We start from the raw sequence: 25375 nt of genomic DNA on the forward strand, positions 1-25375 counted from the left end.
ACTGTGTTTTCTGCACTAAATAAAATTTGCTGCATATTGCTTTGAACTCTATCCAAGTTGTGTGTGTTGCTTTTCTCAATTCTGTCAATTACACGCATCAAAGACTCACTTAGACGAACCAATACACTGACTTCTTTTTCCTCAATTAACACACATGTTCCACTTCTATAGGTGGATACTGCACATGTAATGAATTGATCTGAATGTAGTACTCCCAGAGTAATTTACAGCACTTGAAAAATATCCTTCTGCCCTGAACCCTTCAGGGGATGCTACAAGGGCCCTCGTAGGAGCTGGTTTCAATTTGTTCCCGCTGGGTGCTGTTCCAGTTCACACATCCGCCTTGACGACAGTACAGAACATGGCTTCTTCATTACAGTGCTGGAATTTAGGAATTTGGAGCATTCAATTATACACTGGGTAAATGGGACACTACAATGTGTCTTTGACATGAATGAATGCGTTTGTGTGCTTCATACCAAAGGGGTCAAAAGGGGTCTGACGTTTTATAATGGTCCTGTACAGAAATAGATTTGTCTCCATTAAAGTAAAACAACATTTTTTAAATTACACAGCTCTTTTTTACAAGATATAATAAGAGCATTGTGCACAAGACATTGCCTAAAGCATTTTAAATATAAACATGAAACATTTTTAAAAGATGAATCCATTTATTTTTGAGGTAATGGATCTTCTTGTGGTTTTCTACAACCCATTACTGACTTGTATTCTTGTATTTTCACAAGTAATTGGGTTATTGCCAGTACAATTCAGTAAGGACTTAAACTTTGGGGAGTGGTGTCACTGGTCCTGTTGGTTAAGTGGTCAGCGAGCTTAAGTGGAAAGAGGTTTTTCTAGCTAGAAGGCACAACATACTTTAGCAGCAAAGCTAGTGGAGCCGCTCAACCATAGTGGTGGAAGTTGTGTAGAATCGTTGCAAATTACCCACAGTGTGAGTTATAAGCAACCAATGTCAGCTCATGCTACAAAACAGTATGACTTGAATGAGTTTGTGAAGGGCTTTAGAAGTTCCCTATTTAAAGTGACTATATCTCACAAGTAGCGTTAGCTTGTTGTCCTTTGCTATTATTAGCAGCTAAATTACTGTTTTATTTTTTCGAATTTGCAGCACTGAAATATGTCCTATAAAATTCGGAGATGGACATAAGCATATATTTTATAAAGAGTCAATATAAGTAAAAACAGTAGCTTGATTGTGATCCTTTTAATTTAATCCACAGTGTTTGCTAGTTCAGCTAATGTTAGCCCTGAGTTTAAAGCCTATCAGTAACATTTTCTTATTCAACATTGCTATTAAATGCAATTTAGTAAGTATCATAAGTGTGATTCAATTATAGTTCTAGTTTCAGACCTTAAAACCTACACCTAAAAGCCAAAGCAGATAATTACTGGTAACTTGATCAAGTGTAAATATTAACATAAACACATTGTGAAACTGCACCATACCCCTACTGTAATATAGTCAGTCTAGATTAAATGTACAATTACCATTGGATAATTAGTTGAACAGCATTTCAAATCTACTGGATGATGGATCCAAGAACAGGAGAGGTTATAGCTAATGTCTAAGTTACAAACAAAAGAACACAGATATGTTTTAAAGCTACAAAAATCAAGTGCAAGTCTACCGCAACCACCGAGTAAAATAACTTAGAGGAGACGTGACAGACTCAGCTCTTCATGTAGACCAAAACATACTTATATATAGTATACATATCTCTGACTGCAGAAGACAAGCACATAAATTTTGTCTGGTGGTTGTCAAACAGATTATGGAAAATGGATGATATCAGTAACTGATGTCGAAGACGAGGGAGAGTGGGTGTGCCAAAAGAAATAATTTAAAGTACTTCATCGCACAACAACATCTGAGATGTCCTTGAACTTAGCAATAAATTTTATTTCCTGATTATATTTCCCCATATTACTTTGTCAGAGTCCTCCATCACACATATTTATGTCGGTAACAGGGTTATGAATATACATTACTCTGGTTTGGAGGAGTTTGGGGGTGAAAAGGTTGAGAAGTTCTGAGATTGAAACTTGGAAAATATAACATTATAATTTTGTCTGTCCAACTTGATCTATAGTTCAGTAGAGTGATGTTTTTGAGTTTGGAGGCAGACCAAAAGAAAACAGCTTCAGGATATTTAAGCCAGTTTCAATGTGAGATATTGTATAATGTATTCTCTCGTTTCTTCAGCTTTTTTTTTTTTTTTTACACCCACACTGTTATTTGGATCCCACACTCCAGACGTCAGACTGAAGATGTGTAAACAGTCTGTTCTGAGAGATTCATAATACATTTACTACCGAAACCAGAGACTTTCCAAGTTTAGAAGATTCAGTTTTTGTGTTTATGTCTCAAATCATTTTTCTAACATGTGTTAGTGTGGTAGACAGCTCTGCTCAAACTCGTCTCGGAAGTGGTATTCTCATACTCCCACTACTTTAATCTGATTTGTCCCATGTGATCATTTCAGCAGCTCATTTACAGAAATCGACATGTTTTCCAGTGTTATGTGGGAGCTTACATACTGTATGTTATGTTCAATGCTGTATTTACTTTTTATATTCATTGTGGTGGTATCACTGTTGGTGATTTATTGAAGTTTTTCCCTCTTGAGAATAATTGTTCTCATCTGAAGATCTTTTTTCCCCATTTGGAGGATCAACTTTTATTCTTGAGGATCAATTTTTCTTCTGGTCGTTTTCCTTGCCAACGATCGATAAAGTTTCATTGATCCAAAGATGTTAAGAGCTGAGGTTCATGCAAATCTCAAAGCAGAGAATTTGATGCTTGAAGGGGTTTTGAAGTGGTAAAATTAGACTCAGTTCAATTTGCTTGGTCAATAGAGGGCAGAGAGGCAAGATAAAGGATATGAGAGAAATCCATCTTACCCTGGAGAGTTTTTGGTCAATACAGCATTTTATAAATAAATACTGTACTAAGAGGTCAAACGACACCATGCTTTGTTCTCAGAGGTAAATAAGAGGAAGCAAATAATAAGAGTATGCTTGTGGGTTGTTTAAAAGGTGAACATTCATATATGAAGAGAGTCAAAACTTAAGCCTTAGTATTGGCTGCATGGATCCTGTTCTTACCTTCTCACTTTAACAAAAAGACAAAAAGCACCATTGATTTCAACAGTCCTATTTTTGGAATCCACAACTCAAGGATGGGATTTCACATGTTTATTGAACCTTATGATCTTTTGCCTCAAAATGTCTCCTTTGATCACTCGATGATGAGACATGCTGCTCAGCTGTTGTCTCCCGCTGCTTTCTTTTCTTTTGTCTTTATTAAGACATATGCAGAGAAGATTTCAAGATGACGAGAGACAAGATCAGATCAGACGCCATCAGATTAGATCACATCAGAAGGGAAAGCAGATAATGTTGCTGTCAACCGCTGCCATGTGCTCCGATATTTTAAGCTGTTTAAGCAGAATATGGTTTCAAGAAAATCTTACATTGGCCCCGACTGCGCATGCTTTTATGTCTCAATTACGTAGGGAAAACACATATGAGTCATCAGGGCAACAAAAGCCGCCTTATGCATGAAAAGGTATTACCTGATACGGGTGTGATACAGATATTACAGTGAAAGAATTCACTGGAGGACATGGAGATTCACTTCCCACATATCCAAGGACTATGCAAGCACACGCACACAGAGAGAGAGAGAGAGAGAGAGAGAGAGAGAGAGAGAGAGAGAGAGAGAGAGAGAGAGAGAGAGAGAGAGAGAGAGAGAGAGAGAGAGAGAGAGAGAGAGAGAGAGAGAGAGAGAGAGAGAGAGAGAGAGAGAGAGAGAGAGAGAGAGAGAACATGTAGCAACAGGCAGGAGCTGAAGGAACAGTGCATTGAGTATTGCATGTGAATGAAAGACTGCAGTTTTCATCAGATGACGGGGGAAGAAAAAAATCTTTTTAATGCAAGTTTTGTTTTTAAAATTATTTTATTTACCTGTGTTTGTCTTTCACAGCGTTGCTCTGTGTCTTATTTATACCGCTGCATACATTCACACTTGAGTATAGTGACAGTCTTTACAAAGCCTGATCAAATCAAAACTGTTAAATGAATACAACTTTACAGATCTAATGAAAAAAAGAAACATCACAACTGTAGGCTACTGGTATGTTTATCATGGTCATGTTGGCATGCTAACACTTGTTAATTAGCACAAAACACAAACTTCACCTGAGGCTTAAAGCGATGGTTCAGCGTAATTTCGACCTAGCGTCATATGCACCATGAGGTCTATCTAATCAGCGCCTCAGCCGTTTATTTTCAATTGGTCGGAAAATAGTGGAGTTTGCGCCTTCAGCTGAATGGTTTAGTACAGGCGCTAACGGGACCACCAGTGTATCTGGTAAATGACCCCACTAATAATGCCTGGATTGTTATCAAACTTCTACAGTAGTACAAATAGGGTCTTTACTCATAAATCGATGCATTGGAAAGTTTGTAAGTACACCAGGAGTTTATTAAAATAAACATTTACCTGATGGCTTTTACTCTGCTGCTAATGCTGTAAACATCTCACGCGACCACACAGTATTTCAGTGATCGTGCGAGATGTTTACAGCTTTAGCAGCAGAGTAAAAGCCATCAGGTAAGTGCTTATTTTAATAAATAATTTAATAATCCCGCACAGATCTCTAGATGTGCTGTGCAGGATCTCACGCAACCACACGGTATTTAAGTGATTGCGCGATATTTCGACGATGTTTACAGCTTTAGCAGTAGCAGCAGAGTAAAAGTCAAATATGTGAGTGGACAATGCAAACAACTCATGGAACAAACTAAGCAACAAAGACTACAAAACAGATGGCCATTTGTAGGCATGCACAAACAATCTAAGTCAGTAGAGGTAATTTATGAGCCTGAGCCAAAACTTTGACCAGGTTTAAAATAGACACCCGATATCATACCAGTATATGAATGACAGAAAATCCTACAAAGTGTGTGACGTCCCCTTTAAATAAAGTTAAATTTTGACCTGATGATGACGACACTAGAAGACAGGAACAGTTCATATTTTGGGGGAATGCACTGACTGACTTTCTCTGTATCTGTACAGTAAATATAAAGCCATCACCAAAAGCCAGTAAGGTTAGCTTAGCATTAAATCTGGAAAAAGGGAAACGGCTAGCCTGGTTCTTTCCAAATATAACAGAATCTACCTCGCAGGGCCTTTAAAGCCCACTCATGATCTTAGTTGTTTGATATGTACTATACAGAAGTGTAAAAATATCATATTGCAGATTTACAGGGGGGTATGTTGTCACCATTGGATAGAGCGAAGCCACCTGTTTCCCCCCCCCCCCGTTTCTTTTTGCTTACTGGCTGCGAGTGGTAGCTTCATATATACCATGCAAACATGAAATTGGTATTGATCTTCTTATTTAACCCTACGTGAGAAAGCAACATTGTAACATAAGATAGATTTATTATTCCATGTGAATGACTAAATGCATTAGAGCTCTAGTTGGATGTGCTTAATGGTATTGGTGCAAATGTGATCTATACTATATGTTATGTCACTGATTAACAAATCAGCTGTTACTACAATACAATCAATCACTCCGTCTGCACCAGGGCTGTTTCATAATCACTGTCCGCTGAAATACCTTTCACCAAGCAGACCTGGGTTCAAGGCAGCAGCAGCTAGCGGCAAGCAGCAAGTGGCAGCTGTTCTTCATGCCCTTGAGCAAGACACCCAGTATCGGCTCCTCAGCTCCTGATCTCACATCCCTGAGGAGTCCAAAGAGAATATCCCAGCAGGGATCAATATAAAGTCTCACAGTGTTATTAAGAATGCTAATGGCACAACAAGATTGCCTGTTCACCCCATCAAGAAATGCCACATGATCAGATGCTGGAGGTTGCCGGGGCACAGCGAGGTTATCAGTAACATAGAGAGTGTGACACTATCCGCACTGACTTTCAATAATGCTCACTAGCGCTACCGTATCCCCCGAAGGAGGTGAGAGCAGTGATACTCTCTCTGAGAAACCAGAGAGCATCAGGATGAAGGCGGAAGATGACACAGAAGATGTGAGCTGGTGGGGGGAGGAAGCAGAGAGCGCAATATGCTGAGATGTGAGAAAACTATACGGAGAACAGCTTCCTGTTTTTTCTTATATGTATATTTGAGAGAAAAGAGGAGGCGAGTGGGTAACCTAAAGCTAAATTTCTTCTTTAGAAAGATGGATGTATATGTGCAGGCAAGCTTCTTTCAGCACTCCTTAAATTATAACATGAAAGAGGTGGATGGAGATGCAACATGAGGGAGTTTAAAGTGAGAGGTGTGGAAAATAGAGAGAGGGAGAGAGAGAGAGGGTGGGGGTTGGTGGGGGGTTTCAAGACATGAAAAACACAGTGCAGTGTAGCTTCCAGCAGCGACTCTGCTAAGTGAAAAAACACCAAGCAAAAGGAGAGAATAAGAGAGGGAGAAACAGCAAAGGAGAAGGGTATAGCTTCTATTTATAAACCTGAAAGAGAACATTTGGATGGCGCTATGGAAAATAAAACAGAGAGGGGGAAAAGAACAAAAGGGGGGAGTATAAAGAAAAGACAGGCAGTTGGGTGAAAAAGATGAAAAGATGGATGGATGTAAAAGAAAACAGAGCCGGGGGAGCAGGAGCTGTGAGTGGAAATCAGAGAGAAAGAGAGGAAGAGAAGGGGGAGGAACGGAGGGTGATGGTGGTGGTGGTGCAAGGGGTGGGGGGGGATACATTTACCTTGACTGACACTGCGACAAGGAGAGAAAGCAGAATCCCCACTCCAAGAAATTGTAGCTCCATAACATCATGCGACACAATCTCTGCAGTGGGTCTGCTGTAGGGATACACTGAATATTAGAGCTTGCATGCAGAGATGCTTGGCCACGTGCACACACACACACACACACACACACAGCAGTAATCACAGGCTAAAGCAAGATTATGGTTGCCAGCATTCAGGTAAGAGAATTTTTTTTTTTTTTTTTTACACCAGTGCGGATCGTTGAAGACAGTTCAAACACCTGCAAAAAGCCCTGCTGCAATAGTAATGAATAAATCATGAAAAGTTGCGTATTTTGAGGCAATTTTAAAACAAATTTAAAGTAAAACTCAGAATAAGAGTGAGACAACACAAGCACAGACAGTTTTTCCAATAGAAACTGAGGGAAAATGAGGGCATACAGGGATCAATAACATGCAACAGATACATAGAAATGCAGTGATATGTGCAGGAAGTGAGAGGGATCAATAATATCTGAAAGACCTGGACAAGTGGTCATTTTTAGAACAGACCCCCCCCAGTTCCTATACTCCACCCCACACGATACCTTATTGACATCAGTGCTGCCAATACCCTGCAATGCAAAGAAATCAAAGACTAATGTAGACTATAAACACAGAAGAGTATTTATTATTAATTACATCAAGTCTCATGCTATGCTACAGTTTTCACTTTTGGATGTTTTAAGTGCGAGTAACCTGATAATATAGTAACCTGTTCCACTGTTGTGCTCATACGTTGCCATGGACGACAGCATCAGTTACAGTATTGGGGGGAAAAAATGCAACATGAATGCAAAGTGCCCGGCTGGCAGAAACCGGTGTTCCCTCAGCTTAATGACGCCCACTAGTGGTGAAGAGGAAGGACTGCTTCTATCTGCAGAGTGGAGAGAAATGTGAACATGCCAGTTTAGAGAAGTGAAAATATAAAGAACAAAGAAGAATATAAATAATAATAGTATATATTCCCTATTGTAAAGAAGCTCAAAAAGGGTTCACCAAATTCAGCCACAACTCATTTTACTGAAACTGATGAGTCCAGAAGGGTAAAAAAAAGGGTAAAAAAAATAATATATACCAACACAAACCAAGGTGATGAAGACTACTGGCTTCATTATTTAATTAATTTCTGACTTTTCTTCGAGCGCCACCATGAGGTTGACATTTGTTGACACTTTTTTAATCTTGCAGCAGCATCAAGACAAAATGTCAACATGTCCATTACTTTTTAATGACTTTTATGCCAAAGTACTTGCAAAACTAATGATATTCTCATTGCTAATTAGCGGATGTTAATAATAAGCATATTAGCATGCATGCATTGGCATTTAGCTCAAAGCACTGCTGCTAAAATCGGCTGTACTCTAAAATGTAAAATATTTTTTGTGTGTGGTTGTCCTCATCTGACTCAACGGTTTAAAGAAGGTGTCGTGTTATATAAGAGGGTTACTTTACGCTTTACTTTATTCTAAACAGATGAGGAAGTGCCCTTTTAAAACTGGCAACTTCAGTACTTGGGGAAAGTACAAACCTTCTCATCAAGAGGAGGAGTATTACTTTATTGCTCATGTATGCGAATATAAATGGAGAGAAAATACACAAATGGCAGATAATATGTCAGCAGCTGCACACAGTCGACCAAACTGGGAGAAAAATAACATACCTGATGCCTGAGCGAACAGCCAAGAGACACACGGTTACTGTAGCCTGATACTTTATACTTTATTAGGCAGCAATGTGGTTTTATTTAAGGGCATATTCATTCAGTATGTGTATTAACATATGATATTGTAATGACGTTCAAGGAAGTTCTTGCTCCGTGACTTATTTTCTTGCATATTATCTATCATCATATTATCTGCATAGCAAAGAATTCACCCTGTATGTTAGATTATGGGTGTGCTTTATAGTCTCCCATTAAGTCTGAGGTCTCTGGACTCTGTGGACTATTTTGAAAAGCAAATGAAAAGTCATCTGAATCAGACAGACATTTAGACAGCATGTGGTATTTTGTGCTTTATGTATGTTTGTGTTTAATTGTGAAGCATTTTGTGACAAGTATCTATGAAAGGTGTTGTTTAGACAAAAATGTACTTACTTCCTGACAGGGTGTCTAAATATACTGTAGATACATTTGTACTAACAATAAAACTGGCATAGTAGTGACATGAAAATTTACCTTTGGGCTCATTTTGATTTTCAGACTAAAACATGCCAAATATATGTCAGAAAGCCTGCGGTGCTGTTTCCTACAATCTACTCAGTTTTTTAGTTTATTTTCATGCAGATAAAATGCAACACAGGTCATTCTTTGTATCATTACTTGAGTTATTTCCTCTTACACTACCATCATTGGTACTCGTTCCTCATGCTTTCCTTTATAGCCTCAGCGTGAAAAGTGATCTTCCATTAGACCAGAGTAAATTTCCCTTTCCTTTTGATTTCAGACCCAGTGGACATTTAAGATTACTACACATGTTGTTGTTCTGTGTGTCTTGAGCTTTTCACTGACCCAGTCTCTACCCATGTGGACACAACTTTGAGACGTACTGTTACAGTGCAGAGCCGTGTCGTTGTCCCTTGTGCAAGGAGGTATTTTGCAAAAGACCCAAGCTCTGGAACAACGGCTCTTTCCAGGAGATGGTCGATCACTTTAAAAAAAGCAAATGCATTCACTGTGACAAGCGGTGAAGCCCATGAGGCTAAAGCTAGTGGAGTGGTTTGTGATGTCTGCTCAGGTGTGAAGCTCAAGGCCATGAAGTACTGCTTATTTTAAGACCCACCTGGAGCCTCACAAGACAACAGCAGCTCTGAGTAGACTTAAGTTGATTAAGCAAATCAGAAACCTGGAGGAGAGAATGTGTAAAAATCATGAGAAAGTCCTTGACCTGGTTTGTAAGAAATAGACCGACCATTCATACGAGACCAACCACAGTTGACACCAAGCCTTGACAGCAGAAGCCGATTCACAGCAAGTAATGGTAAACTTTAACCTTTATTTTGTCCAAATGTTATGTTGTTCCTGTTGTTTTAAAAGACATCTTAATTTTTCCCCCTGCCAAACAAGTTTGTACACTGGAAGGAGCATTTTTCACCATATGACTTCTATGGACACAAACACACAAACACACACAGGTAAAAACAAGCAAGACCATTGGGTGCATTACGAAACCCACGCTACCATATTATTTAATATGCCAAAAAGATTTAGTAGTTCATCCCAGTACATTATGTCAAATGCAGTATGCCAAAAAATATCCTATGACATCCGGTCGCATTTTTGAGTCTGCAGACCAGCATGCTTTTCTGGCTTTTCTGATCCACAGAAGATACATCAAATTGGCTGATCTGCAGAAAGAGCGCAAACCAGTGACGGGTACTGCAATGGCAATATGTCCCAATTGTATGCTGCAGTAGTACTACAAGTAAAAAGAATATGATTTGGAAAGTGCTTCATATTTAATTTTTGCTTCGTATTAAAAGTCCAGTCTGGTTTCTTGCAGTGAAAGGAGGTAGAAAGAGTGGAAGATGAAAGCCTTTTTTTTCTTGCAGGAAATGTGGTCGTTATTAGGCAAAGTAGTGTTGTGTTACAGCATGATGATAGTCATAGCCAGCAGCATAACATATCATATCATGGTGATAGGCCCCGGTACCAATATTTTTTTGTGCCTCCACCCCCGCCCTAAACACAAGCGCACCCACGCACGCACGCACGCACACACACACACACACACACACACACACTCGAGAGGCTAAAACGTTACAGGTGACTGGCCACACACTTATCCTGCAAACCAGCCACGGACAGCAGCCGAAGCTCCATATCAACACTTATCTAACAGCCTGCCCTGACCTGGGCTCAAACTACCACAGCCTGATGATGTCTCCAAAATATCAAACATTCAAATATAGCCAACACGAATAAAACTACACAAAGATATCTTGCACAGTATGTCAATAAGCATAACCATCAAGAAAAACACAGCTCATTATATGCCTTATAAAAACACAGCATTAATGAATGGATGTGGCACCTATATCACATAATCATTTTTCCAACATGAAGTTACAAGTACATTGCCATAGATTTAAATCCCACTAATCCCACTTCATAACGGGATCATCCCGTCTACAGTTAGCCAGTTAGCTGCTGAGTTAGCAGATCTAGCCGTCGAGCTATCAACCGAGTTAACTGCCGAGATAGCAGCAGAGTTAGCCGCGATTGGGGAACATAGGACCCGGGAACATAGGTACGCTCCCCTTCATAACAAACAGAAGCTGTACTCACTCATTAGAAGCTCATCTTGTGCTCAGCAAAGTCATTTACTCCGCTGCTCAGGTCCAAAGTCCTCTCTGCTGGTCTCATGGAGAGTATATCCAGTCCACTGAGTCCGGAGAAGCGGGACGCGGCGGTCAATGCCGCTTCATTTACGGAGCTAGCTGGCAAGCTACCGCTAACTTCCGGCGGCATGCTAGCTTTACTGGGTTGACTGGGTTTGAGTAAAAAATGTGTCTAATTTGGTCATTTTAGCTTTACCCTCATCCTGCTTCTTTCTTTCCGTCCTCTTTTGCACGTTGCTTTTTTGTTTGGGCTTGCTAAACACGATACCACCTCAAGTTTCATCCACTTGCTTTTTTTTCCTGCAGAGAGCAGAAACAATTACGTCACATCATCGCGACTCATCATGACTGACAGCTATCAAGGTGATTGGACAAATGATCATTTCCTCCTCCCATACCAGCCACTCAGCGTTAGCCTACCTTACTGACCCGCCCCGAGCTATTTCATTCATAAAAACAATACAGATGTTGGATAGCTGTTTTTTCTTTCTTTCTTCACGAGCCCCTGACAGTCTGGGGTCTTTTAGAATTAGGATTAGGGTTGTTTAATTATGCCAATAGTTAAACTGCCCATTTTCATTGTCTCATTTGTTTGCAATAGTAATTTTCTAAAATTGTCTAGTTGATTTGATCCTTTTAATGTTTAAAATTTAAAGGAAGCATAAATTGTTAAAATATGCGGAAGTTTGTGGATAAGTGTGTAAAAGTTTCTATTTCAGCAATTGTGTGCACACATTGTTCGTGTCAAGAGATGGAGAGAGGCGGAGCTGATGAGACAGGATCGGCAAAAACTGATTAAAGAAATCAATCATTCAAGCAAATATACCATGGTGGGTTCAAACAACAACAAAAAAACTGGGAATGACTTCAAAGAAAGTAAATTCAGGAGGAAGAGAGTTCACAGTCAGCACAGGGAATCAGATATTTACCAGCTGTGCACACCTGCCTCATGCACACCTGTTTAGTAATGTGCCTTGATGAATCCCCCACTCTCTAATCCAGAGAGTATCATTTACATAAAGAAATACCCTCAAAAGAAATTATTTATATCCACAAAGCTGTCAAAGAGCAAAAACTTGAGTCTTGATGGTGGAGGTAAAGCAACATACAAAAATCCATATACAATAAACAAATAATATTGAACTTAAAACAATTAACAACACAGAATCTCATAAATAACTGTTTGACTGTGTAAAACCCTCCACACTATTATCCTGTCTATTCTTACAGAGGACGTCACCATTGACCCTGACACTGCGGGACTCTGGCTCATCATCAAGCAGTCTCCAAAGAAACAGGACAGTTCCAGTCAGCCCAGCAAGATTCACAGAAAACCCTTTTTGCTCTTGCGATGAAGGGTCAAACCACAGACAGATGCTAATGGGAGGTTGGGGTGAAGCAGGAATCCAACTGGGTGCTGGGAGCTAACTCTGGTTCACGGAGAAAAGAGCACTCGGTCCCCTGAGAGCGGGTTGTGAGCTGTTAGTCACAGAGATGGAGGGCGGTATTTTGTGCTCAAGCAAAGTCCTTTTCCTTTGATGTTGTCTCTTCGTCCTCAGAGGGTTGAGGGTGTTTGTGGATTATGAAGACAGACAGGTGTCCGTCTTCCATGTAGAGACCAGGACTCACCTCACTAACCTACACAAAGTGCAACTTCACACACAGGGCTTACCCCGTATTTGACAACAGAAAAGAGAGATTACAAAATGATCTGAAGGAAAGGTCAATATTGCAGAAATCACACATATGGTATCGACATATAATCAGAAATATACCTAAAAAACATACTTCAACTGAGAGTGAAACAAATCACTGTGTGTTTAATGGATTTGTGACATTTTTAAATACTTCCCTCACTGTTATAAAGCCTAGATAATGATTGTGTAAGCACACACACTGATCTCATGTAATAGTTATAATTTACTCTGAAGCAGAAAGTACTGCACCACATTACCAGCAATGCTTCTTGTATATTTCTAGGATCACAATAAGAAGTGTAAAAAAGCCTTAATAAGGTAGCACAGTATTTACCTATTTAACCCTCCTGTTGTCCTCGAGTCAAGGGAGGAAGGGAGGAAGGACAGAGGAAAGAAGGAAGGAAAGGAAGGAGGGAAGGAAAGAAGGAAGGGAAGGAAAGGAGGGGAAAAGGAAGGAGGACGGAAGGAAGGAAAGAAGGAAGAAGGAAGGAAAGGAGGGAGGAAGGAAGGAAGGAAAGGAGGAAGGGAGGAAGGACAGAGGAAAGAAGGAAGGAAAGGAGGGAGGAAGGAAGAAGGAAGGACAGAGGAAAGAAGGAAGGTAGGAGGGAGGGAGAAAGGAAAAGAGGAAGGAAGGACAGAGGAAAGAAGGAAGGAGGGAAGGAAAGAAGGAAGGGAAGGAGGGAGGAAGGAAGCAAGGAATGGAGGAAGGACAGAGGAAAGAAGGAAGGAAGGAAGGAAAGAAGAAAGGACAGAGGAAAGAAGGAAGGAAAGGAGGGAGGAAGGGAGGAAGGAAAGGTCTCTCTCTACTAACCTGTACATTAAAGGCAAAAAGCCCCAAAAATATATACTTTAAAAAAAGAAGCCACAATGCTGTTTAATCTGCCCAAAGACCACCCCACAGAGGTCGGCTGGCGGGTTGTCAGGTCGCTCTCTGGAGCCCTACCTTTCCAAAACTGGAATTCTGAAATGGTAACAATGGTAGCTTGGAGTTACCCCCCAGAGTGAGACCTGTTTTCAAGCCAGACTGCCTGCCACATGACACTACAGAGGTAAGACACTTAGAAATTTTTTCAGCTTGAGCTTCGTGGAACTGGTACATTGACTTTGTGGTCCTTGGATACTACTGTACCACTGCAGAGGTTGACTAATTCAGTCTTTTCAGGTTGAGGCCCATTGACATGAAGAAAACACAAGAAAACCTTTGGGGCTTGTGCATATTTGCAAAGCCAAATCAGTGAAAACAGTGTGAACAAAAGCAACGCATGTGTGTAAATCTGGGTGTGTCGCACTGAGAGTGGGAGGACCCGCTCCGAGTTTCAGGAAGAGTGTAACACCTGTTGTTGTGTCATTCAAGGCAAAGTGCATGAAGTGAAGGACTGCGGTGTGGTGCTCCACGTCAGACGAAAACATGCAGAGTAAGTTTTTTTAAATTTGCTTCAGTGTTTATCTGTTCACTGTAGAGTTTATTTTTTAATATTTTGTAAAAGTAGAGAGCTTGTTCCACATGTAAGCCTACAGTACAGTACAGAGTTACAGTCAGTGTCAGTTGGACAAACCTCTCTATAAAAATACATTAATAAAATAAAATTCATATCTTAAAGTAATATGTTTAACCTAAATAAAAATGATCAATAGTGTTTATTTTTGAATCAATGTGAAGCTGATTTAATCTCCTCAAATTAAGATACAGTGTTAATCTCAGACAGTCTAATTCAAATCTCATTGGCTGTTGCATACAGGAAGCAGTTCACATTACTTTCAGCACATTTAAATACATTAAAAAAACTATGTGTGTTAATATGTGAGATGTAATGGTTCTAAATAGAGATTCTGTACAAATGTAGTCCATTTGGATGAACAACAGCTATATTTGTGGTACACTGTGAAATACTGGGATTACCCGGAGCTGTGTTTTCCTTTAAACCTGAAGCAACGTAACACACTGCCTGGTAGAAAGTCCTGAGTTTCTGCATTCTTTACATATCATCTCACCCATCAGTGGACAGAATGACGCTTTTATACTTCTTACCTTCCTGCTTGAAGTAAAAAAGGCTTTGTGTCCTGCATGTGGGATCAAAATGTGACTGATTTTTCTACTTCCATTTGATAATGTGTGGAAATGTGAATGTAACAAGTCATACGTCTCTTCCCTACTCCTTCATCACCTACGTGTCTTTGTGCTGATGTTGTAAGCTACATAATTCAAAACAAAGTACAGTAAATTATCAAAAAAATCTTAAAGACACATACTTAGTTTTTAAATTTTGCCCCCAACAACAAGCAGAAATCTCAGGGGGTTTTTCTACCGTCTTACTGTTTTGTTTTCCAAACTCAGCAGAAAGAACTGGAAGGAAATTTGGGGATTTAATGCAACTTCAAATGAACACAGAAACATAAAAAGACAAAAAGTGACTTTATTTAAATGTATTGTGTGGTCCTCATTTGTTTTAACACTTATCAGAATAAAATTAGAGACTTTCAATATGTCAGATAAGACACTGACTGCATCTGAACATCCACTCCATCCTGATTGTATGACTTGACTTTTATGACTAAAATACATCTGGATTTGTCTGAAAGATGTCATGGATTTTTTTTAGGTCATTATACATAAATGACCTCATTACACTAATTACACAAATCATTTAATCTCCCCTCCTCTGGGACTCTACATGACCCAATTCAAGTGCCAAATGAACAATACCAGATTATTCAAACTGACTGTAGCCATGCACTGGCTGACCTTTGACCCTGTAGTCAGATTACACATATCCTTACTATCCTTACTGTTCATGAGTCTTTCTAGAGTTTCTCATCACAGCATGAGTTATAAGACATACATATTTTTGGAGGGTGTCTGATTCAATGTGTTTGTATTTTGAAAGGACATTGTGTTGCCATGACAGCCACCTCACAAGGTTTCCATCCAATATCAGCCTGACATACAGTCAACACGTCATTTGCTTGTCATATAATTATAGAATTTATGTAAGATGTCAAATTTGCCACTGCTGGTTCAAAATTGCTATTTATAATCAACTTGTCCTGAAATCCACTCCCAGGTGGTTTCACAGCAATTCACACTTTATTCTCTCACTCTAAGAGTCACAGTGACTCATGCATGACATAAAGGTGTGAACAGCCCTCTTCAATGAGAGGCTAGACCTGTTAGAGGCCAAATAAGTCCAGCAGTCTCTGATTTTGTGGAGTTTCTATATCATCTAAGTTACAGTGTATCATGCCGCTCTCTCTCCCTTTTGTCCCTCTTCCAGGCGCAAGCTCTCCAGGCCGCGTCCTCTCCGAGGATCAGTTCAGCTGCTCCATCTGCCTGGAGGTGTTCGTGGAGCCCGTCTCCACCCCTTGTGGCCACAGCTTCTGCAAGGCCTGCCTGCAGGGCTACTGGAACCACAGCAAGAAGTTCTGCTGCCCCATGTGCAAGAAAAGCTACTCCAAAAAGCCAGAGATGAGCGTCAACAGGGTCCTGGCTGAAATCTCCTCCCAGTTCCAGGGGCTGTTGGTAGCTGGGGGGGCTGGAGGGATCGGGGGAACCGGGACAGCCTCGCGAGGATCCACGCTGAATCTGAACTCAGATACAGGCCATGGAGGCTCTTCAGGGCCTGACACTGGGGAGTTTGCTCAGGCTGGGGAGGTTCCCTGTGATGCCTGTATTGGGAGGAAGTTAAAGGCACACAAGTCTTGCGTAAACTGCCCCGGATCGTTCTGTGAGACCCACCTCAGACATCATAAAAAGGTCTGTTGTTGTTTTTTTAGGGTTTGTGCAAAGTAATATATGTTCACTTTCTCCTGGGGAGTACCTCTCTTTGTTTGTCTTTGTTCTTTTATTATATTATGTCTTATGTATTCTCAGACTTTTCTTTACAGCACAAAGTAGACTCACAATTTGTGGTTAAGAGTCTTGAGGGAGCATTAGAGGATTGTGCTGATCTAGAGTTCCTTCCATGTTTGGGGATCTTAGCTGCAGTTATGAGTTATAGTTAAGCTTACATTTGCCCATCCAAATTCACATCTCTCTCATCCTCCACGCAGGTGAAGTCTCTGACGTCTCATCGTCTGATCGAACCTACCTTCCACCTGGAGGAAAAGATCTGTAAGAAACACGAACGTCTTCTGGAGGTCTACTGTCGCACCGACCACACCTGCATCTGCACGGCCTGCGCTGAAACTGCACACAAATCCCACGAGATTGTCTCTGCCGACCATGAGTGGAAGAAGAAGATGGTGAGCTCAGCTGTACTCGCTTATTACCATCAATACCATATTTGTTTTGTTCAGTTTAATTAAAAATCATGTTGAAAATCTGACATTTACAGAGTAATCTGGGAAAGAAGAGATCAGAGCTGAAACATTTGATCAAAGAGAGAGCCAAGAAACTGGAGGAAATCAAACAATCCATCAAGGTCATCAAGGTGAGTCTGCTGAAGGGTTGAGTTGCTAATAACCAACAACTTGCCTGTGAGTCTTAACTCTGTGTGTGAGTGTGTGTGTATGTGTCATAGGCTACTTCCTGGGACCACGTGTCAGACTAAATATTGGATTGACAAGGGACAGCTTGTTCAATTGGGGACAAAAGCTGGGAAAAAGATTAATTTTGGATTGGTGGTTAAGGTTAGGGTTAGGCAAGTAATGGTTATAGTTAAAGTGTACACGAAATGAATGTAAGTCAATATAATGTCACCAAAAGTTACCTACGTCAAAATGTGTGTGTGTGTGTGTCGGTGGAGCTCATGCACGACAAAACTCAGCATGTTTGAAAGTGTTGGTGTCAGTTTTCTGTGCGACTTTCAGCCTTTTTTCATGACGCCTACAGCTCCTTTATGAATAACTCTGCATGACTAATTTCATGAATTAATACAGTAAATGTAAATTGACCTCTTAGGGAACTTTAGTGATATATTAGTCATACTACAACATCATTTTAAGATAGTAGAATGATTTGCCATTGGTTTCCTTTAAAAATCAGTTTAGTATCAAATTACACAATAAATAGTCAGAAAACTGAATCTTATCAAAAGTGGATGGCACTGGCTCATCTCCATTGTGCCTTATTGGAATCTATTCCATTTTAACCAGATCTTAATCATGCACTCTCATGTGTTTGAACAGCAGTCTGTTGTATTGTTGCTGTAATTTCCATCCTGTACTGCATTTTAAATATTTACCCAGTCCACTCTGATGTCGCATTCTTCATGCGCTGAAGCTCAAAGGCTTTATTTGCATTTCAAGCAGCTCTTTAATCCGCACAGGCTCACAAAACGTGAGCAGCCCGTTGCTCAAGGGCACTTTGACAAGACACACAGCTGTTGGTGGGATGACCCTTCAGTCGAAACTCTTATCTCAGTTTACCTCGGCTTACTTAGAAAAATCTACAACACATTTGGGCAGGATCTTACTCATACCTCTTACTTCAGTTTGTTTTTCTGTTGCGTATGTAGACGCAGATCCATGTCTTAGGCTGTCTAACCGGTGTGACCAGTATAGACATTTGTCTTTAGTTTCCCACACCCTGTTTGTACCTACAGCCTCATGGCAGTATGAACCTAAAACACAAAGGACTACATGCCTTCGTTTGTATTTGAACTGTAATTGTAGTTGTAATATGACTGAGACTTGAGATGGTTTCCATGGCAATCAATGAGTTTGAGAGAGAAATAGAGAAATAGAAATGCTAGAGAGAAATAAAATTTTACAAATAATATGTGTGTAGAGGGCTACTTTTTTCTACATATATGTTTGCCTAATAACAAATTATATGGTTTTTGTCATCTTTCAGAAACTACAATAAATCATAGCTAAATCTGTTTTTGGACAAGCAAACATTTATCCAGATTCAGTGTCAGTGTTGATGCGGGTAGTTGGTTTCCTGCTTATAGACAAGTTTATCTGCTTTTAAGAATACAAAAAGGCTCAGTTACCAAAGGGTTGTGTGTGTGTGTGTGTGTGTGTGTGTGTGTGTGTACTCTATAAACACATGACTGCAGCTACAATGTGTATGTTGATGTGATGTACAGATAGTTGAAGACTTGGAGATCAAGTGAATGATGACATCATGCTCAAACAATGCAAATCACTTCATCAATTTATAGAATATTTTGCACTTTTTTCCAGAGGGGGAAAAAAAATCTAACTGGGAATTAAAGAATAATGTTTAAATGCAGTTTGAGATGAAAAGCTCAGTAGACACACTGAACTGTTAGTCCAGTTGCAGCAGACCGTAAGAAACACTGGATAGAAAGAGCATTGATTACTCACACTCTGTCAGTCATTAACTGTGACAGAAAGAAATTGGGAGAGACAGAAATATGGGAACAGTTTAATTAATGGACAAAGACACATTTATTTGTATAGTACGGCAGCTGAAAACGGCCGTGCTTGTAATTATTTTTTTTAATGGCGTTATCTTGAGATTAGAGTTAATTATCTTGTGACCTCCAGATAATAACGCTCGTTTTCAAGAGATAATGGGTGAATTTATCTTGTTATCTTGAGAAAGCGAGATAACAACTTGTTTTCTCGAGATGACGGGATAATTATAGAGAACTCCAAAGTGAGTGTCTGGTTCATTAGATCATGACAGTTTGGGGGAGGATTCATCCTTAATTCATCAAAGGGTTAAAAAAAGAGGTTACTATAAGCCTTATTAACAGCTGACTAATTATCTTCTTATATATTTGTACATTCACACACTGAGACAGCAGATGACAGCAGTAAGTTATATATTTTTTGCCTATTTCGTGACGTCTTACCCTGAGTTGTTACAAATGTGCAATATCAAAGCTGCCCAGCAGAGGTCGCCACTTTGACTTTGCGATATTACAAATAGCATATTACAAAGTTCCGGCTTTTGCTGAGACAGACACTTGATTCTTCTGTATAGTATATAACGTTTAATTGTTACTACAGTGATTTAGTATTACACTTCCATAAAGTAGGTGACTGATTAAACAGCTTTTCATCTCATAAATGCATCAATATATTTTAAATTTGAAGTCTCCAAGACCCCATGTGAGATACGTTTCTCAGATGTTAAAAATCCCAATCCAAATGATGAGTAAACTGATCTTTTAACTGTAACATTAGTGTAGTTTTGCTCATAGGCTCAAATTTGAAACTTTTTTTTTCATACTTTGGTCTTGAAGAAAATGTGACCTTGTCTTTGGGCCCTTTAGAGCTTACTTCTGCTTGAGTTAGCACTTAGTAGTCTTGACAGCTGTGTGTTGCATACTCACCTTAACCTCTCTCCTGTGTCACCCTCTTTGCAGGCCAGTGCTCAGAAGGAGTTGGAGGAGAGCTGGCAGGTGTACGCAGAGCTACAGCACCTGGTGGAGCAGAGTCAGGCGGAGCTGGTGGAGCTGATCGCCACGCGGCAACGTGAGGCCGAGCGTCACGCTCAGGAGCTGGCTCGAGGTTTGGAGAACGAACTGAGCCAGCTGAGGAGGAGGAGCAACGAGCTGGAGGCCTATGCACACACCCAGGACAAAGTGATCTTCCTCCAGGTAGTACAGGGCGTCCACAGAGCTGTCACATTTGGAAAAGAAAATTATTCAATCTTAACTTTTTAAAGCAGCTTGTCACCATTTTTTGCACCAGCGCACCACTGCATTGTCAATTATCATGTTTTTTGTGTTTGCAGGTACATTAGTGATCATGTATTGCTTGACTGTAGCTCTGTGTAGCATCTTATCTTAAGTTTGTTATATAATGTTATATAATGTTTTTGGTATATTTAACTATACAACTATATAGCCTGTAACGGCTTAAATTAACAGCATGCTCCAATGTCAGTTTTAAAAATGCATGCTGGAATTTTCAGTAATATTTCATTATTCATTTTTCCAGTGTGTAACCTACATAGTCACAACACACTTAGTATGCATTTGGGCCACAGCAAAGGAGCTCATTTTTAAGAGGCTGAGGCTCAGACTAAACTGTGTAAGCTCTTGCGTCACACCTAATTGAAAATAAATGTGCTTTAACAGACGATTGGCTTTTATTAGTAATGTTAGTCATATTATCTTTAAATGCAGATTGACGCTGTATATTTTCGAATACACATTTATTTATTTTTTTCAGCAAATTATCAATAGTTGCACCAGCTGTAGGCGCTAAGAGATTTGTGACACAACATCAAAAGCCCCTATGAACAGAGCCAGCTGTTGTGGAAGTTCCCCATGTGCATTTATCCTCGACTGTTTATGTGGATAAAATGTTGATTCTCCCTCATATGAAAGATGTCTTTGAAGTAGATGAATTTTTCCAGATAGAACTGTAGGAAGGGGAAGCAAAGGCATATGGCCTCACATACCAAAACACTGTGTTTGGAAGAACAAAGCTACAGTAAGAGTATGACTGAATTTTGAGTTGTGTTTTCCCCTTGCAGACACACTGGTCTTTATCTGTGACTTTTTCTGTTGACAAAAATGGTGCTCAACTGCACCATCTGCTAAATGTTCTTTGATTTTCCTGTCACACTGACAATGTGCAGAGAGCTCTGTGTTGGTTATCTGCATTACAAGATTTGGATTTACAGAGACAGGCAGCAAATGTATAAATCTGCACACTGAACTCAGTAAGATTTACTTTTCAACCTCATTTGTTCAACCTTTCTTCTTCACTTCTTGCAGAACCTGAACACGCTGCAGCCCCCTCCCGAACCCACTGATTGGTCAGCAGTCAGCATCAACACTGACCTCTATCTGGGAAGCATCCGCTCCTCCGTCAGCAGCCTCATCGACAAGTTCCAGGAGGAGCTTAAAAGACTGTATGGGAAAGGTGAGGGCAGCAGTTAATTTCTCACATGATTTTGAATACTTTTACATATTTTTAGACTATCTCTGTCTATAAATATATTTGTAAATACACAAGAAGTTGTTTGTGTAGTAAGTAAAGTGATACATGGACATATATTCACATTCAGTAATACCAATAAGGCTGTAAAGATTTTAATTAAACCTCATAAGCGTCACATGACTAGTATTTATTACAGTGCCATGGTACTGGATTGCATGTTTATACAACCCGATGTCACACACTTAATTTTGTACATACATCAATTTTGCAAAAGCTGATGCATCCCCCCCCCCCCCCCCCCCAAAAAAAACAAACAAACTATTCTACTGTCCCCTCTTATATAATAGGTCATATTACAGGTCTGATTGCAGAAAAAAATATGATTTGTAAGCAATGATTATTTCTAAATGCTAAAAGTGATATATTACAACTAAAAAATAAATCACATCTAACTGCCAAATTTAAAATTAGTAAAATCCATTCCTCCTTGCCCAATTCCAACCACACATCCTGTGCAAAATCCAAAACAGTGATATGTAGGTCACTGTACAAGCACTTGGAAATAGACAAGTGACTCATCATCATGCCAAACCCCCCAAACCCACCCCCCCCCCAACCCCCCAGACACTCACACGTTCACACATACAAGATGCCTGGACAGATGGAGATAGTGTTGATACCACAGTTCATCCACTTGGATTCAATGGAGAGGCAGCGGCAGAGGGTTGACTGACGGCAGCACATGTCTCCAGCACTTAAAGCTCTGGCTTAGATCTACATGTTTACCACCCACACGTGCCATCTGCTGTGACTTTGACTCTTCAGCTGTATGACTTCCTTTCTCTCTCTCTCTCTCTCTCTCTCTCTCTCTCTCTCTCTCTCTCTGTGTTGTTTTCTCCCCCTCTCAGAGCTGCGGAAGGTGCAGAACTACTCAAGTGAGTAACACCTCAAGTTTGCCAGTCTGATGATATTATATTATTGGTTTCTCCCGGGCATGACACTTCTCGTAAGTGTTGTTAGAAGACAGTGTGTTTGGAGATCTTGGGCAGTGCAAGCAGAGCTTAATATGGCTTGCAGTTCTTGCAATTGGCCACAAGAGGACGCCACTTTAACAAATGAAATATATCCAAACAGTCAGTTAAAACCTTTTAAATTATTTTTGTCATTACAGTCTCATGCTGTGCAGTCAAATATTGCTCAGATCCACATTCTAGTGGTTCTGGTAGTAGTTAGATTTAGTGCATATCTTTACATTTACCGAAGTACCAATTAAGTCAGGAGGGATTTGGGGAAATGACCATAAAATACCGCATAAGACATTTAGAAGCATTATTAAACTGGTCTTTCAGTGTGTTTATATGTACTCAAGTAACCAGATTACAGCTGGCTTTCTCCAGACAGCTGATTTACATTTACAACTGTCAAGTAAATGAGAAACCTGGTTACTGTAATCAGGGCAGGAGATTAGAAGAAACCTGATCCTAGCAGGTAGATTTCCCATGGAGAACATAGATTCCCTATCATGTAACATGTTGCCGTTCAGGTTTTGAATCAGCTTTTTGCAAGTGCACATGTGCATAGGGAAAGTACACAGCTGACAGGGAAAGTATACTGTAGAGTGGCTAGATGATAGGATAGATAATTTTACACAGAGCGATGAGTCCACACTTTTAAAATAAACCCATCCAAAGCTCGACTCAAACACAGACTCTGACACAAACACATGTAAAGAAAAAGAAAGCATCTTCTCGCACTGATACAGTAAAAGCTACACTTCCAAAAATGAGGACAGGAGTAGAGGAAAAATTTGGTTATCAATCTGCTGTAAACATGTATTGCAGAATAACAGCCAGGTTAATATTGTGCATGCAAAGGCATTTTACGGTTACCATCAAAGAGTAACCTGTGCATGTGCGAAATTCAGTTTTACACTCCAAAGAATAACATTAGGACTTTTGAAATCAAAGTAATACACAAAATCCATCATTGTGGTCGTAAAACATTTTAATTCTCTGCTCTTCTGTGTCCTGGCCAGGTGAGGTGATTTTAGACCCCGCCACTGCTCAAAGAAACCTGGTTGTATCTGACGACGGTCGCCAGGTGAGGTATGAAGAGCGCAAATCCTCTCACACCGAAGGCCCGAGACGCTTCAGCCCAGCCCTCTTCGTCCTGAGCAGAGAGGGTCTCAACTCTGGACGCCACTACTGGGAAGTGGACGTGGCACGCAAGACGGCCTGGACACTCGGTATGGCCAGTGCATCAGCCCGTCGTAAGGGAGAGATTAAACTGAGTCCAGATGGTGGATACTGGTGTCTGTGGCTGAAGAACGGCGAGGTGAAGGCTCTGGCATCGTCCCGTCAGCTTCTAGCGCCTTCCCCACCCAATAAAGTGGGAATCTACCTGGATTATGAAGGAGGCCAGATCTCTTTCTATGATGTGAAGGCACGCCTGCATCTCTTCACCTTCATGGACACTTTTAACGAGAGTCTGTACCCTATCTTCAGCCCCTGCCTCAACCAGGAGGGGAAGAACTCCTCTCCTCTTGTTATAACCCCTGTTAAACACACCTGATCTGACACCAACAGCCAGTCACACGCTTCACATATAGCTTTATGTTAAGACAACAAAGTTTTGGTGTAAAGTGCAGACTTCTTTTTTCTGAGCAGGTGATTTTGTCATGTTGTTGGTACTTCTTAATGAGGCAACTTCATGACGGTTTCCCTTGTTCGCAAATCACTTTACCTCAAACAACTTTAGATCTCAAGAAAGCTAGAAACAGAAGTAAGTTTAAAACACACTGCAACACTGAAACAGTCAGATTATTTCATGTTGTATTACCAGTGTGTGTTTAGGTCAATGGAAACCAAAATGGTACTTTACTGACTGACTGTATTTATTAAAACTTTGTTACTCAAATGTCACAAGTAGCCAACGGTTTCATCTTATTGTAAATTGAAGTGAAGTTTGTCATGGTATGAAGACGTGTGAAGGACAAATGAGAAATATCATAAAGGACAAGTTGTGATTGGTGGTTCTCACTTTGCACAGGAGATAGAAGTTTAAATGATGCTGTAGCTTTGGCACTTTTCCTTAAGTCTTTGTTTAACTGTACTGGTAAGGCTTTTTAGACTTTATATATCAAAGCAATGAAGTTTATTGATGCACATTTAATTTCTAGATGTGTAGGCTCGTCAAAATGAAAGATTTTTATATACTGTAAGTGTGGACTATGGCATTGTTTAAAACAGGCTTTTTAAACATGCTGTAGACCCAGGATTCACCCAGAAGGACCATGAAAGTATGTGGTGTATTTTTTTATATGAAATGATTTCTTTTGTACCCTTCTTTCTGAACTTATTCAATAAAGATGATCAGTCACAAAAATCCATTTTATGTTCATTCTGTTAAACAAAGGGAAAACAAAATGTTTATCTCCTAAACAGACATTGGAGCTAGAAGAGACGAGATTTGTTTTTGGAAACACGGAAGGAAATAATTCATTATGATGACCTTTTGTTATGTTTGGAGTCTACTATATGTTAGCCAGTCTATAAACCAAAAGAGGGTTAGGGTTAGAAAGAGTTGAGAATATATAAACATATGTCATAAAATGTAAATAGCAAATCCTTAATTAATTCAGAATTATTAGTTACACCTGCAGCGAGGTGGACAAAATAGTAGAAACACCTTACAGTACCTTAACATAGCCCTAAAATATCA

General features: G+C 40.0%; 1 protein-coding gene across 1 annotated transcript; it reads left to right on the forward strand.

Annotated features, from left to right (window-relative positions):
- Positions 1–10070: 10070 nt before the first annotated feature.
- Positions 10071–24226, forward strand: btr12 (bloodthirsty-related gene family, member 12). Its single transcript, XM_053343130.1, has 10 exons — positions 10071–10185; positions 11124–11252; positions 12381–12458; positions 16120–16598; positions 16895–17086; positions 17179–17274; positions 20128–20361; positions 21490–21637; positions 22564–22590; positions 23691–24226. Exons 1-10 carry the CDS (start codon positions 10071–10073, stop codon positions 24224–24226), a joined length of 2034 nt encoding a protein of 677 aa, XP_053199105.1.
- Positions 24227–25375: the final 1149 nt, after the last annotated feature.

The sequence above is a fragment of the Scomber japonicus genome, chromosome 22 (genome assembly GCF_027409825.1).
Source record: "Scomber japonicus isolate fScoJap1 chromosome 22, fScoJap1.pri, whole genome shotgun sequence".
Classification (NCBI taxonomy): Eukaryota; Metazoa; Chordata; class Actinopteri; order Scombriformes; family Scombridae; genus Scomber; species Scomber japonicus.

Bases quoted from the DNA above. Each gene is read 5' to 3' on its own strand.
- btr12 (XM_053343130.1), top strand. From the start codon at position 10,071: ATGACATCCGGTCGCATTTTTGAGTCTGCAGACCAGCATGCTTTTCTG. The intron at 11,253-12,380 runs GCAAGCTACCGC...CTATTCTTACAG, and splicing joins TTCATTTACGGAGCTAGCTG to AGGACGTCACCATTGACCCT. The intron at 21,638-22,563 runs GTGAGGGCAGCA...TCCCCCTCTCAG, and splicing joins TAAAAGACTGTATGGGAAAG to AGCTGCGGAAGGTGCAGAAC.